General features: G+C 46.2%; 1 protein-coding gene across 2 annotated transcripts in view; it reads right to left on the bottom strand.

Moving 5' to 3' along the window:
- LOC124612618 overlaps positions 1–10,614 on the bottom strand; it is a 55,489-nt gene extending 44,875 nt beyond the window's left edge. The window contains exon 1 of one of the 2 annotated variants that reach the window (XM_047140913.1): positions 10,140–10,614. In XM_047140913.1, the coding sequence (XP_046996869.1) occupies positions 10,140–10,395 (256 nt within the window). In that variant the 5' untranslated portion in view covers positions 10,396–10,614. The remainder of the gene's footprint in view (positions 1–10,139) is intronic. The other variant, XM_047140914.1, reaches the window with a different exon arrangement.
- Positions 10,615–13,258: the final 2,644 nt, after the last annotated feature.

Here is a 13,258-nt window from a genome sequence, read left to right as displayed (position 1 = left end):
CATTAAATGTCGCCTACGGGGCGCCGCAAGGGCAGAGTGGCTACTCAAACAAGGAGAAAAAATTCCTGATAGTTCCAGGTGTGACGAGAGGAAGATGGTGTCAAGAAAATCCAGATAAATTTATGGTGGGGGGGAGGGCACCGCAGTTTTTAACACTGATAATTAGTATGGACTAATATTCATACGATTAACACACTTTGTGATATTAAGGATTTTAAAATTGGTGATTTATAAAATTCGATGAAATTCGGTTTCAGTCTAGGTTAAAAATGCAGAATTCCTGAGATTTTACGAAATTCCTTGAGAATTCCAGGTTTTCCAAAATAATCACCGGCGTGTAAGAGCCTTACGGAGATGCCATTTAGTTCAAGGAGGGTTCCTGAGAAAACCCAAAACCGAGCGGCAGATTCTGGGACGGCTACGCACAGCAAACAGGTGAATTTTTTAGGATATACTTCTAAGATCCCTATCTCGAAGAACCATGAAACTTTTCTTGATATGAAACTTCCCCGCAGATTAAAACTGTGCCGGACCGAGACTCGAACTCGGAACCTTTGTCTTACGCGGGCAAACGTCCCGAGTTCGAGTCTCGGTCCGGCACACAGTTTTAATCTGCCAGGAAGTTTCATATCAGCGCACACTCCGCTGCAGAGTGAAAAACTCGTTGTTTTCTTGATATCTTTATCCGTTTCCGAGATAAAAATTTTGGCATGGTTGCCAAATGTTTTTAAATTGGATTTTATGTTAAAATTTTGTGGTTTTTATGATAACGGTACGGTCAGACTAATGTACTTTGTAGACTAATTACCTCATTAAATTGGAAGGTAGGAGACGAGGTACTGGCAGAAGTAAAGCTGTGAGTACCGGGCGTGAGTCGTGCTTCGGTAGCTCAGATGGTAGAGCACTTGCCCGCGAAAGGCAAAGGTCCCGAGTTCGAGTCTCGTTCGGGCACACAGTTTTAATCTGCTAGGAAGTTTTATATTTTACATTTTGTAATGACGTAAGATCAACGTCCTGTTTGTATCGTTATGTGAAATTTGTTGAAACGGGCTTAGGCCCAAAGCAATAAAATAAAACAGAATAAACGGCGCGTTCGTTGCGGGCAGGCTAGGCGCGGCCGGCCTTGTGACAAGGCCGCGCAGCGCCGCACTGCCCGGAACCCGGCGCCGCCCGCAGCCCGCAGCCGGACCGCCGAACAGCCGCTAGGAGTGCCGAGTCACGCCACGCCAGCCCTTGCCACTGCGTTTTCTACTTCTGCTGGAAGAGCTACGTCTTTTGTCCGTCAGTGGAGCGTACAGGCACTCGCAGGACAACCACAAGTCCCTACTTCTAAGGCTGGTTGTACTTGCCCGAATACAGGGTCGCCAGAGAACTGATGAATACAGCCGACTAATACCCAGGGGGGTGCCCTGCGAAAACTAAAGCCCGATGTTTAACTGGATATCGATGTATAAATTAGACATTCCGCAAGTGCATGCAAGATATCTCTTTTACACAGACATCACTGCTCCACAAGCCACTAAACGGTGTGTGACTGGTGCTACACAGAGTGTCAGTATCTTCGCCCCACCCTTTTCTGGAAAGTGTGCGGGGAAGATGGACTGTCAATTTGCGTTAGTGGGAGCTTGAATTTTCCCCTCAGGAGGAAGTATTATGTTTCTGATTCGTCCCGGAAGATACATGTTCGTAATTTTTATATTAAGCTTTTGCAGCCGTAAGGAGAGGCAAACATCATCGCGAGTACATCACAAGTGATATTTATTGTTTTGCAAGCCAGCGTCGATTCGGCACGCAAATATTTACTATAATAAATACAAAGTTTACAAACATGTCATTCACACGCATCATCCACGCAAAATTTTCGGCATCGGAGTTACACAATCCCAACGGCTGATAACTTGAACCCTGCTCATAATGAATCCCTTCAGACACATTGTTGCTCATTGGAGACAATCTCCCCACCAACGCGAACATAGCGCCGAAAGAATTTATACATTTTAACGCAATAACAACAGTATTATTTTCGTTGTAAAAGATGACAAGATGACTATCCGGCAACTGGTAACAAAAAGACGGCGAGGGGGGGGGGGCGGGGGGGGGATACGACACTTCAGCAGGCCGCCGTGTCACAACCGCTGTGTTTACGCCAGAATTTTGGCACACTGTGGTCATCTGTCGGCAGGCACGCGCCGTGTTGTTATCGTGGATGGCTCAGACACAATAAAGACAGATGTGGAATGCGCACTCCGAGAGGCTTAAGGATGTCGCGACAGTCGGTATACTACCTGCAGGAGATAAGGCACGCCGAACGACCGCACACATCTCCGCCGCCGGAATGCGTGGGTAGTCGCGTCCCACCTGTCCAACTCGGTCTTAGCAAGTCTCCAGGTAACCGAAATTAGCTTGCTGAACAGAGTCGATTCCCCGTCGACAGTAATGGCGAAGAGCACGAAGTACCATCCAGTCACTGCACTGAAATTTCCCTCTATTTCTTCCCTTAGCCCTTTTTTATATACAGCATTGAAGGAAGGCCGAAGCATTTCACAAGACTCTTTACGTAACCAAAATCTTCAAACTAATACAATGGCGACGGAAATTCTACAGACAGATTTCTAAATCAACCGTCGTTCGCAACCTAATGGAATGTACCAGGTAAAGCAAAAGTAGATACGACAATAATGCATACCACGCTGGACCACCAAACTGCATTAAGTTCTTTGAGGAATGAAACCTGTTAGCTATTCGACACGTCTGAAGAAAACAGTGGTCAAGTATCCATGAGACATAAAAAGCAACAGCATAGGAGACCATCAACTGACACGAATCATTAGCGAGTTGACGGGAAGATTCGTTAGATCGGACGTGTGCTGTCTGCACAGAACTGTGGCGTGATACGATACCAAAACCTCGGGGGCAGCGTGAAAAGGATATCTCGACAGTCCGCACCCAGTTACAGGGAGAGAAGGGAGGAGTATGCTCTGGTCTGTTTGAAGCTTTTGAAGTCAATGCTCTTACTTCAAAGGATGAAATGGGGGCATCAGAAGTTTAAGAAAGAACCAGCGACCAGCACAAAAAATGATGGCAAGCCTTTGTCGTGGTCGATAAAGGCGTCGTGCTCTTGATTTCTACAACGCGGCTCCAGATCTTCACCGTGTGTTGCAGTGAGATATTCCCGCCTCTTAGAGATGCGTTTAGGACGAAGAGATCAACAACTATCGAAATTTCTTACGAGAATGATGATCTCAGAAGCAACAAGAGAGCTGACTGGTCACCTAGACTTGTCTATCGTCGCCGATCCACCGTACGCGCTCTTCCGATTTTTACTAGCCGTTTAATCCAATTCTAGGCATTTTATGAGATCACGAAACTGCACATCTGATTTCTTTTCTCGAGTTCATCACTGAGGAATGTGCAACGGCTTTCAGTGGATACACTCAGTGGTGCATCTATGTACAGGCAGTCAGGCAATAAACGAGCACGGCTCACGGCACAGCTGTGAGTGGTGCGGGGCGGCCTTCTGGGAAGAGATTTATTCCGGAGAGCGGCCTCCAGACGCTTCCTGCGCGAATCCCGGTGAGTCTCAGGCCTCCCCCGGGCAGGCAATCAATGGTCGGCGCCTGGTCCACGGCCAAGACGCGCACCTTGTTTTCGGCTGCAAGCCTGCGACCTGGCAGACGCTCAGCCGCTGGGAAATAACTTGAGCCACCGGCGCTTATCTCACTCAGAGCCTGCCAAACAGCTGCTGACAGCCCACGCGCCGTGCCGCTAAGTCACACAGAACTTCAACCCGACGCTACGTCTCGGAAACGCAACGTCCTGTCAAATGGCAGTAGCTTCACCCTAGACGGAACCTTAGGCAATGGTAAAGTTCAATTTATTAAGAACTAGATAAAAATTCGTAATGTATTTCGGAAATGGAATAAGCATACCCGGGAAAATGGGTGAACCATTGGTAGCCGATCATTCGTCAGTGAGTCACGAGCAACCGTATACAAACCTCAACGCTAATAAATTGTGCCACCTTGTGAAGAGGGAGACTTGGGTAATTACATGAATAAGCTTTTAGGGACAATTCTTTGGAGATACAATAACTAAATGAGACAAAACAAGCAACTTGAATTTAGACGACCATTTTCCTGTCCAGTACTGCAGAAAACAGAATTATACGTTTCAACGAAGACACAGACAATAAGTTAAATTTTGTTGGCTAGTGTGTATTTTTTATAACAATCAAATGCTTTGCTAGTAGTAATGAACATTTTTTCAAAAATATTTCATTACTTAGCTGTCAGGTACTTCGTAGTCAGCAGCATTTTGTTACAGATTTTGAATGGCCGTTGCCTTGCTCTCTGCAAGATCCACCTCGTTTGTATGCCTCGATTTGCAATGACAACAGTCTGTAAACGAGTTACCGTGGCACGACGTGGAATAGTTCAGAGAGTCAGGAACCTGTAGACAGCACGTTGCCACCCGTTAGTTTAACGGCTCCCTGAAAAGCCCTTCTCTGCGCTGGACCAGACGAGCGGCGGAAAGAGTCAAAAGCAAAAGGAAAGAACTGCGCCGCTACGACCAATTTAACTGTAAATTATGGCTCCTAAAGTTTACTCTTAACACGCTTCAACGTCTGTTTATGCGTACAGCAATATGGCTTCCTCCTGGATGTTTTCAGAGCTTCTGGCCATTACTCAAAATTAGGAACCACGTTGCCAGCTGTCGAAACCGTTGTCACGCTACTGAACGGAGTGCTCTAATAAAACAGATATTCGAAGAAAGGCGAGTTATGTAGGATCTTTCTCTGTGTAATAAATCTGACCCTGATATATTCAGTCGAGTGTCGTAACTTTAGAGAATTACTGTGTCGTAATACTTTCTAGAAAAAGAGAATGCAGTGCATTGACAGGTTGCCGATAAGCACTATATGCACGCCAAGTGTTGATGCGCCTAGCGTGAAGTCACATGCTGCACGTAGAAACAGTGATGTGTACCAACAAGTGATTCAGATTGTAGACACGAAGGTCGAGCAGTCGTCAATGTGACCGTAGAGTTGAATGTTACGTCAAGCGCAGTTATGGAAAGACGTGAGAGCAAGGACGAGCGTTCAAGTCATATCCCGCGAAGTCAGCGTGTGAGTTAACTGAAAGGGGGCAAATTTATGGGTCTCGGAAAATGGGTTTTCCATAGATTGGCATTTCAGCTCGTACATGATATATTACTACGATACTGATGTGTGTGCTTCATTTATCGCCTATCTATTAAAGAAGTCTGAATCGAAAAGCCGGCTATGAAAGCGACAAAATATCGTGGACAAACAGTGAAAATTAACTATGCTAAATACCGAAAAGTTTGGGGAAAGTTTGAACCGTTCTGTCATTTTAATAATTTCTGTACTGCCGTGTACTGCTCCGTGGTATCAAGTTTATTTCGACGAGATGCATCCTTCTTGGCATCGCACAAACGGTAGTGTCTCTGGAAGAGCCGGCGGCACGGACGTGAATGACTGCACCGCCGCCGTTAACATTGTTGCCTACCACGGATCGCGGGGCAGTCGCTCGGGATGTGAGGTCCCGGATTTCATGCACTCGTGTATCAAGAGCAGACGCCGACACGAAAAAGACGGCACGCGGCCAGTTCCGAGAATCGGCATGCGGAGGAAGTGTACGGGAAGAAGCCCTAGCAAGCCTAGGCGAGGCGAGTGATCTGTAACGTCCTCTAATTGCTGCTAAGTGGCTGCATCCATCACGCCGGCGCGCCGGGTTCCAACGCAGCGTCCCGCCGAGTCGCGGCTGTACCAAAAACTACAGCACAGAATCCAGACCTGCAGCAGGACGCGAGGCCGGCTAGTGCTAAGCAGCAGGCAGGCCCTCAGCCACGCATCTGCCGAGGTAAAATCCACCTGTATGTAATACATACCGTACAACAACCTCCCATCTCGCTCTCTTACCCTCCGGATTGTTTGCGGGCAGGATGATTGTACGTATCCCTCTGTAAATGATCGAATTCATCTAATTCTATCATTCGCCATTACGCGGGACGTATATTGGGAGTACTACGTAGTTAACAGATTCGTGCTGGGAGAGGCCCTATCAGATTTAAAGAACAAAGCTCCGCGATGCATAATGTCTTTCTCATGGCGTCCTTCGCCGAACTTTGATGACAGCTTCTAGGATGCTGTGGCGCTGACTGAACAAACCAGAGCAGTTCTCCTTTGAGCCTTCTCAAAAACTTGCCATAAACCGACTTGGAATTAAACAACAATGGGTCGCTAAGAGTAAGTGATCTTTTCCATGGGAGAATTGCACATCTGACGCCAATGGCTAGATTTACGAAGTTGCTGAACTTTAAATCACCCTCCAAACTCCAATTAAATATCTGAAGGTTTTGACTGATGGCTGATAATGTCGAGAAAAGATGTACGGCCTCTTCATCTACGTACGTGCATTGTATTACAATACATTTATTCACAGGAAAGTGTCCGAGTATCTTTGCACCAAATGCAACGTATCTGCAAATCTTTGTGCATTTTCTAACCATTTTTAAGCGATGAGATCTCTCTGTATACTACTACGAACACGTCAGTGAGGTGGGCTACGTATGTTGTGGACACTAGAGACGGTATCATATTCCTTTGAGATGCACTGGTCATCACTGTCGTTCTTGACGGTATCTGCCCCTTAAGAACAACGAACTGCATATATGTTTCGGTATTATGTAAGAATTAAGTGATGCTGAGGAACTGTAACGAAGAAAGGCAAAAAGGAAAGAAGAAAAAAAAACCAAAACAGGGCACCAACCTGACTGAGCTCCTCCGTTAACTGTAGCCATCTGAAACTCATATACAAAGAAAACAAAAAGTTTCATCCGAAAGGTGCTTACAGAATAATGACAGGTGCTGTTTGGTCTCGACAAAAGTTACAGTGCGCGAGCGCAAAATATGCCCATAATTTTACAATCACCTCGCTAAGGAGCAAGAACGATGTCGTTGCAGCTCTCAGCTTAGCGCAAAAGACGACTGCAGAAAATCATTTGTTCTTTGAACCTTTGCGGCGGAATTGGTCGTCATTACGTGTGTACGACCCAGAAATAAAAGGGTGCATACAGAGGCGGCAGCAAAACAGCAAGTGGTCAGATAGCGCCGTCTTGCGGAAGTAACATTCGTTAACTGACTTCGAATACCAGCCAGCAAAAGGAGCACATGAAGGATAAGTGACTGGTTTTTCCCCGTAGCCGAAACACACAGAACAGGTGAAGACGAGCGTCTTCCGCGAAGGCGCTCCGTGCGGTACCAGGCGCGCAAATGTGCCCCACAATGGAAGCGCCGCCTTTCGCAAACACTCATGTAGACGCAATTAAAAAGGGACATTCTCGTCTGACGGCAACGTACTATCTCGTTAGGTAGAATGGATTTCTTGTACCTAGAAATTTAAAACACCCAGCAAAGCCGGGAAAGATCCTGGGATATTCGTTTCGTAGAACTTCCTGCAGTAATCGCCGGAGCTACGACGCAGGTAGTATAAGCAGCAGGGACCACCAAAGCTTCCTCAGACGCACAGATTTGGCTAATCTGGGTGGGCCCCCGCGGTTTCTAATTCGAACAGGTTTGGAGCGCTGTTTCGGGACACTCGTTGCTACACGTGAGACCTGTGAGATATCGTGCTTACAGAAAAAGATATATCACTGAAAGACATCGGGGAAAACGAAATGTACGTTCAATGAATTTCAAGAAAGTGTGATGTATATTTTACTTTTCACAACAGGAATAAACGGAAAGGTAATTCACATTTTTAACCCTTGAAAGTGTTCGCACATTACGCCGGTGTGTAGCCTAGGCTAATGTCGTTAGAAAAACGGCTATAAAATTGAGGGTGGTATCCAAATGCTCTTGGTGCAAAACTCGTAAACGACAAGCAGACGAAAAATATCGCAGATCACTTGCTGGAATCACATGCAAAAGCATCTCATGGGAGTTATTTAAGCTAGAATGACCACAAAATGCAGCCTCGTGACAAGCGATGGGAAGACTAAAACTCATCGGTAGGATCTAAAGGAAGTGTAATTCGCCGACGCAGAATATAGCTTACAGAACTCCAATTGGACCAAATGTTAAGTCTGGGACATTTGCGAATATGGATTAATTGAAGAGATAGAGAAAATACAAAACATAATTACACACATTTGCTTACTCAGCGCGGGTGTATCACGGAAATCTTCAACAAATTCTCGTAGGAGACGGAACACGTACATTATGTAACCCTCCAACGACGCAGCGTACGGTAGGTTTGCAGAAATGTAGCAACCAGTGGAGAGTCCCGACTTTTCGCTGGTAATTGGTACCAGAGACTGCCAGAGTAACGGGACGCGCATTGTCGTGCAGGTAGTGCCGGCGCTGACGTCACCGCGCGGGGCCCACACACTCGCAATGACCTACGGCAGGTTTCGCAACCCAGAGCAACGCCACCGGGCACATTTTTGTGCCGCGTGTCAACTGCATTCCTCACCGCGGATCGTAACTACCCGTCTACGCTATGATTCAGCGGCCGCACGAAACTTTTCGACCGCGCAGCCTGGCAAAAGGACACGGGAAAACAGCAACAGGTGGTTGTGCGTGCGATACCGCGGGGCGGCGCCTGATGCGTTATCGACACACGCAGCGAGAACAAGCACTGCGTCTCATTACACGGCTTACGTGGAGAGCCGAACACCATCCATCACTCTTGCGCCGAAGTTCTATCTTAACACCCACGCGTATATTTAGACAACCACCATGAACTGGGTGAAGTGAGCATTTCTTTTTTACCTGTCCCATTCACAGAGAGCATAAGAAGAAATTCTGCTTGTCCGTTCGAGAGACCTTTTATTACACTGAACTGAATTTATTTTCTAGTTTCCTCTCCGAACGCACGTTTCAGGATTTTTAAAAGTTTATTTTCAGGAGATAATGCCCCAACTTCGTATGAATTCCACATATTTCAATAGTGTGCTAATATGGAGCATACAAGCTTTTCGTCAGCTATCTATTTCGCACATAATCTGCAGTCTCGCATCAGTATACCTATGTGGTCCCTCAATTTGGGATTTCTATACATTTTGCCACTAAATATTCGTATGATTCGCCTGACTGTAGTAATGAAACACAAATAGCTTACCGGTAATCAAATGTTTGACGTCTCCTGCAGTATACAACTTTGCCTTTATCTACCTTCAGAGTTAGTTACTTTCTTTACACTGAATAGATATTCTGTCAGTATCTAACATTACAGGGTTTTAATCGGCTAAAACGTCCTCATACGTTAAGTCACAGGTTGCAACTGAAGCTGTCCGGTATGTTGTAGTTTCGGAATCGTGGTCTGAAAATGACTACTGAAACAATAGACAACTAGAGGTTTTCGGATGACGTCTGCTCAGTGAAGCTTGAGATGCGGCATTCCACCCCAAGTAAGTAAGTTGTGCCGTATACAACTTAATTTAAGTCGCATCACAGCTCACAGTCGACAAGGATGACGTAGGAAATCGGGCGTGGAGTTTTCCAATTAACAATGAATGCCTTGGCTTTAAGCGATTTAGATAATCTAAGGAAAATCTAAAGCAGACAATCGAACACGGGCTTTAACACCATTTCTCGAACAGGCGAGTCAACGACGTACAGAACATACTTATTGTTCGGGGCCGGTAGTTAACGATCAGACTAAATTAATACATAAGAACAGGAAATTAAAAGTTACCAAATATCGAAAGTAATGAAAAAAGCAAAAACACAGCAGCCCCCCGCACAAAATATAAAAAAATCGCTAAAACATACAAAATGCAAAATTTTGGTTAGTAAACACGAAAGTTCTCCCCTATATTCCGAATAAACACTGGAAGATTAACAAAAAATTACTGTACGTTTGTATATAGTCGCCCAAAATGAAAGGGAAGTGTTCAGGCCTTACCTCGCAGCAAACATTTAGAATAATATAACGCGAGTCACCTAATCGTTTGATCCGATCGTGGACAAATATTTTCAAAATATTAGTTCTATTCAAAAGCAAAAAGCGCTATGCAAAAATAGCTTAAAAATCACTGACAATCGTATCGTAGGTATGCACGAACGGCGCTGAACGACCAGAGGAGTCGGTTACCGAACGTCAAAGTGGACTTACTACGTATCGCTAAGCTGGCCGTGCTGGACGACGAGCATGACGGCGAAGAAGAAGAAGGCGACAATGACGACGAAGACGTCGACGGCGTGGAGGGCGGCGCCGGACGGCAAAGGAAGGAAGGCCGCGAGGGGTGGCGCGCCGGGCGCGGTACAGCGATAGCGCCTCTGGAAGGCGCGCGCCGGCTCGCCACCGTGCACGTGTACTGCGACTCGCGGACGGCGAACATGTCCTCCAGGCTGCAAGGCGTCACTTCCATCTCTCCACACGGAGGTGCAATAACACGAGAGGCGGACAACGGTGTCGGTCGGAGGACGACTGCTACGGCTCCTGCTGCGCGCTCGACTGACACTGAGCTATACCAACTGGTGTATATATACGCGCCTAGTACCTCTCGCTAGCTGGAACCACACACGTCATCACCAATTCACCACCGAGCTACGGGTGAGCGGAACTGCCAAGGGCCGGCCGGCGTCGGCACTTAAATAAAGTCCGCCGCATAGTAGTCACCGCAAGAAGGGTGTACGGACTATCCCACCTCGCGAACGCCCCTCCTCCCCCCCACCCTCGGCTATCCTCCCTCCCCTCCCACCCTCCTCGGCAGCGGTGTTGCAGTACGACAAAAGGCTGGGCCTTTCCGAGCGGTTAAGGTGAACACGTCCGATTAGCCAATAGGCTGTCCAGGTGAGTGTGCTGCGAGGGTGGGGTCTCGGTCATTCACAAGAAAAGCGTGCGCGGCGGGGGTCGGCCGCGAGGGTGTCGCGCGGCTCCAGCGCTGGCATCGGCGCTCCTGGCGGATGCGCACACGGCGCGAGCCGCCGCACGGCGCCCTCCCGCGCTGTCACTGAGCGCGGCCCGGTTCCGATGGTGCCCCCCACCACGGCGCCAACACGCGGGCCCCGGGCGGTGGAGGGGGCCCCGCGACAGAGGGAGGGGGCAGTCGGCGCGGTCGGGACCCCGCTGGCGTCATTCTCGCGGCAAACGCGCTGGCGAGCGGGTGCTCGCGAATCGGCGGTTCTGCATTCCCCCACACACACATACGCGCTTCGTCGCGGCCGCGCGCATCTGTGTTCCTCGCGAGTAGGCAACGGATTGTTTTGCGGCACTTATGGCAGGTTACGGCTCAATGCAAGTTTACACGACGTGTGCTGTGTCGAATCGATCGTTTAATGCTTTCAATAATTCGTTGTTACAGGTGACTGATTCGAAGACACGCGTACCGAGCACAGACTTTGGTGCCAAATATTAGTGATTTGCTGTGTTACACTACGCATGTTTTTTACCCACTGGATCCATCTTTAGGAGCAATTTGCTTTTTTTGCACTACCGATCTTTCCCATGCTCTTGAGCTATGTGAATTTGTGGTGAACGGTGTTCCAGAACCGATAACTGTGGCGTGAAAATGTCTGGAAAGGTCAGTTTTATTTTGTGTACTTCGATTCCAATTTTAAATTTTTTAAAACACGCACTTCCCGTAACAGGAACGCACTTTTCCATGAATTCATCTCTTTTAAGCAAATTGTTCCTGAAGATGTGGCCACAGTGGTCAAAATGCACATCGGCCCACGTAAAACACGAATCATTGCCACTGAAAGCGATGTTTGCTTATACTTCCCGAGCTAATTCGTTACAGATATTTTGATGATACTCTATGCCCGATGAATCTCGGTTAACCCCTGACGAAGGATTGGCGAAATGGACCCAATTTAGCCACAAATGCCTTCAAAGTTCCTTCTTTTATTGCCTTAGACGGTTTCTGCAGCTGCACACGAACGGAGGCTATTTTTGCATTCATTACTTACTCAATGTCTTCTGCAAGTGTGTCTCGATGCTGCATTTTATGTCAAATATTTACCCGCTGGAGCAGTTGTTTATGATAATAACTTAAATAAATTACAAATCTGATGGGTTTACGAACCATGTAATTTAATACTGAAACTTGAATATGTTCCAGTGACAACTGGTTTTTTATAAAAATTTGTACTAACAAAACCAGAATTTTTTAAAAAAAAATCGCTAGTCACTTTCTGTTTCTTCCAGTAATTAAAATCGATTTATAATAGAAATATTAGCTTTTTCATCGATTTAAGTCAGTCTTATACCATGAAAGGTGATGATATTTTTATGTAATACATGTGAAAGTACCACCCTCAAGAAGGATGTAGCTGACCGATACTGGACAGGCAAACAAGAATTTTTAAAAATGAGTTGTCGCTGTTAGCGGTTTTCTTCGTACAGAAAAAACAGTACACTACTTCGGCAAAAAATAAATAAAATAAAATTGCCATGAAGTGTACAGTGGATTATCCACCTAGGTCTCTCCTCGCACTCGTTCAGGGCACACCATTTTGCGCATGCTAACTAGCAAATACAAGTCCAGTTCAGACTATGATAGTATCTGACTTGTGAATAACCCGTATGCTCTACAGCTCAGCTACTTCTTGTTAAGATATCTCATAAACAACAGTCCCGTACTGCGTCTTGGATGGGGCTGTCACTTAAGACCAGGAAAGCGAAAACCAATGACGGAACAGATGCCGACGGAAACTAAACTAGAATTGAAATATAAAGTTACGCTTTAGTGGCCGTAACAATGGCCTTCCCCTGCGTCCCACGGCAGTACAGCGGGCGTTTGCACTGCTTGAAAACACCCAGTCACTATTGTCCAGTCAGTACCTTACTAAAATGGTTCTTAACTTTTCACACGCAGTCTTTTCACTACAAGGGCATGCTAGAACCGACACTGATGCGAAAGTAAATATTCTGGAAAAACTCTTCCTTAACTGCTTGTATTTTTTTCATCAAAGCAAAATTCAAGCACTGTCTTAAAATGCTGATGTATCAATTCAGCAAATTTTTACTGATAACTACCGCTTTTTAAACGCCAATAAAATGGATTATAGTGCAGTATACTTCTTAATAAAAATAAAAACCTTGAAGTGCAGAACAGAGTTTCAATGGGAAATGCACGAGCAATATATACGAAGCTTGTGAGAGGATCGATTTCAAGGAAATGTGTTGTGTTTACTTTTCTATTCAAAATGATTTTTTTTCTATTTGTCTTCTAGCTCTATTTTATGTTATTTTAATGCTGTGTCTGTGAATGAACTTCAAAATCAAGA

This window comes from Schistocerca americana, chromosome 4, assembly GCF_021461395.2.
Source record: "Schistocerca americana isolate TAMUIC-IGC-003095 chromosome 4, iqSchAmer2.1, whole genome shotgun sequence".
Classification (NCBI taxonomy): domain Eukaryota; kingdom Metazoa; phylum Arthropoda; class Insecta; order Orthoptera; family Acrididae; genus Schistocerca; species Schistocerca americana.
This window is presented reverse-complemented; position numbering and strand designations above follow the sequence as displayed.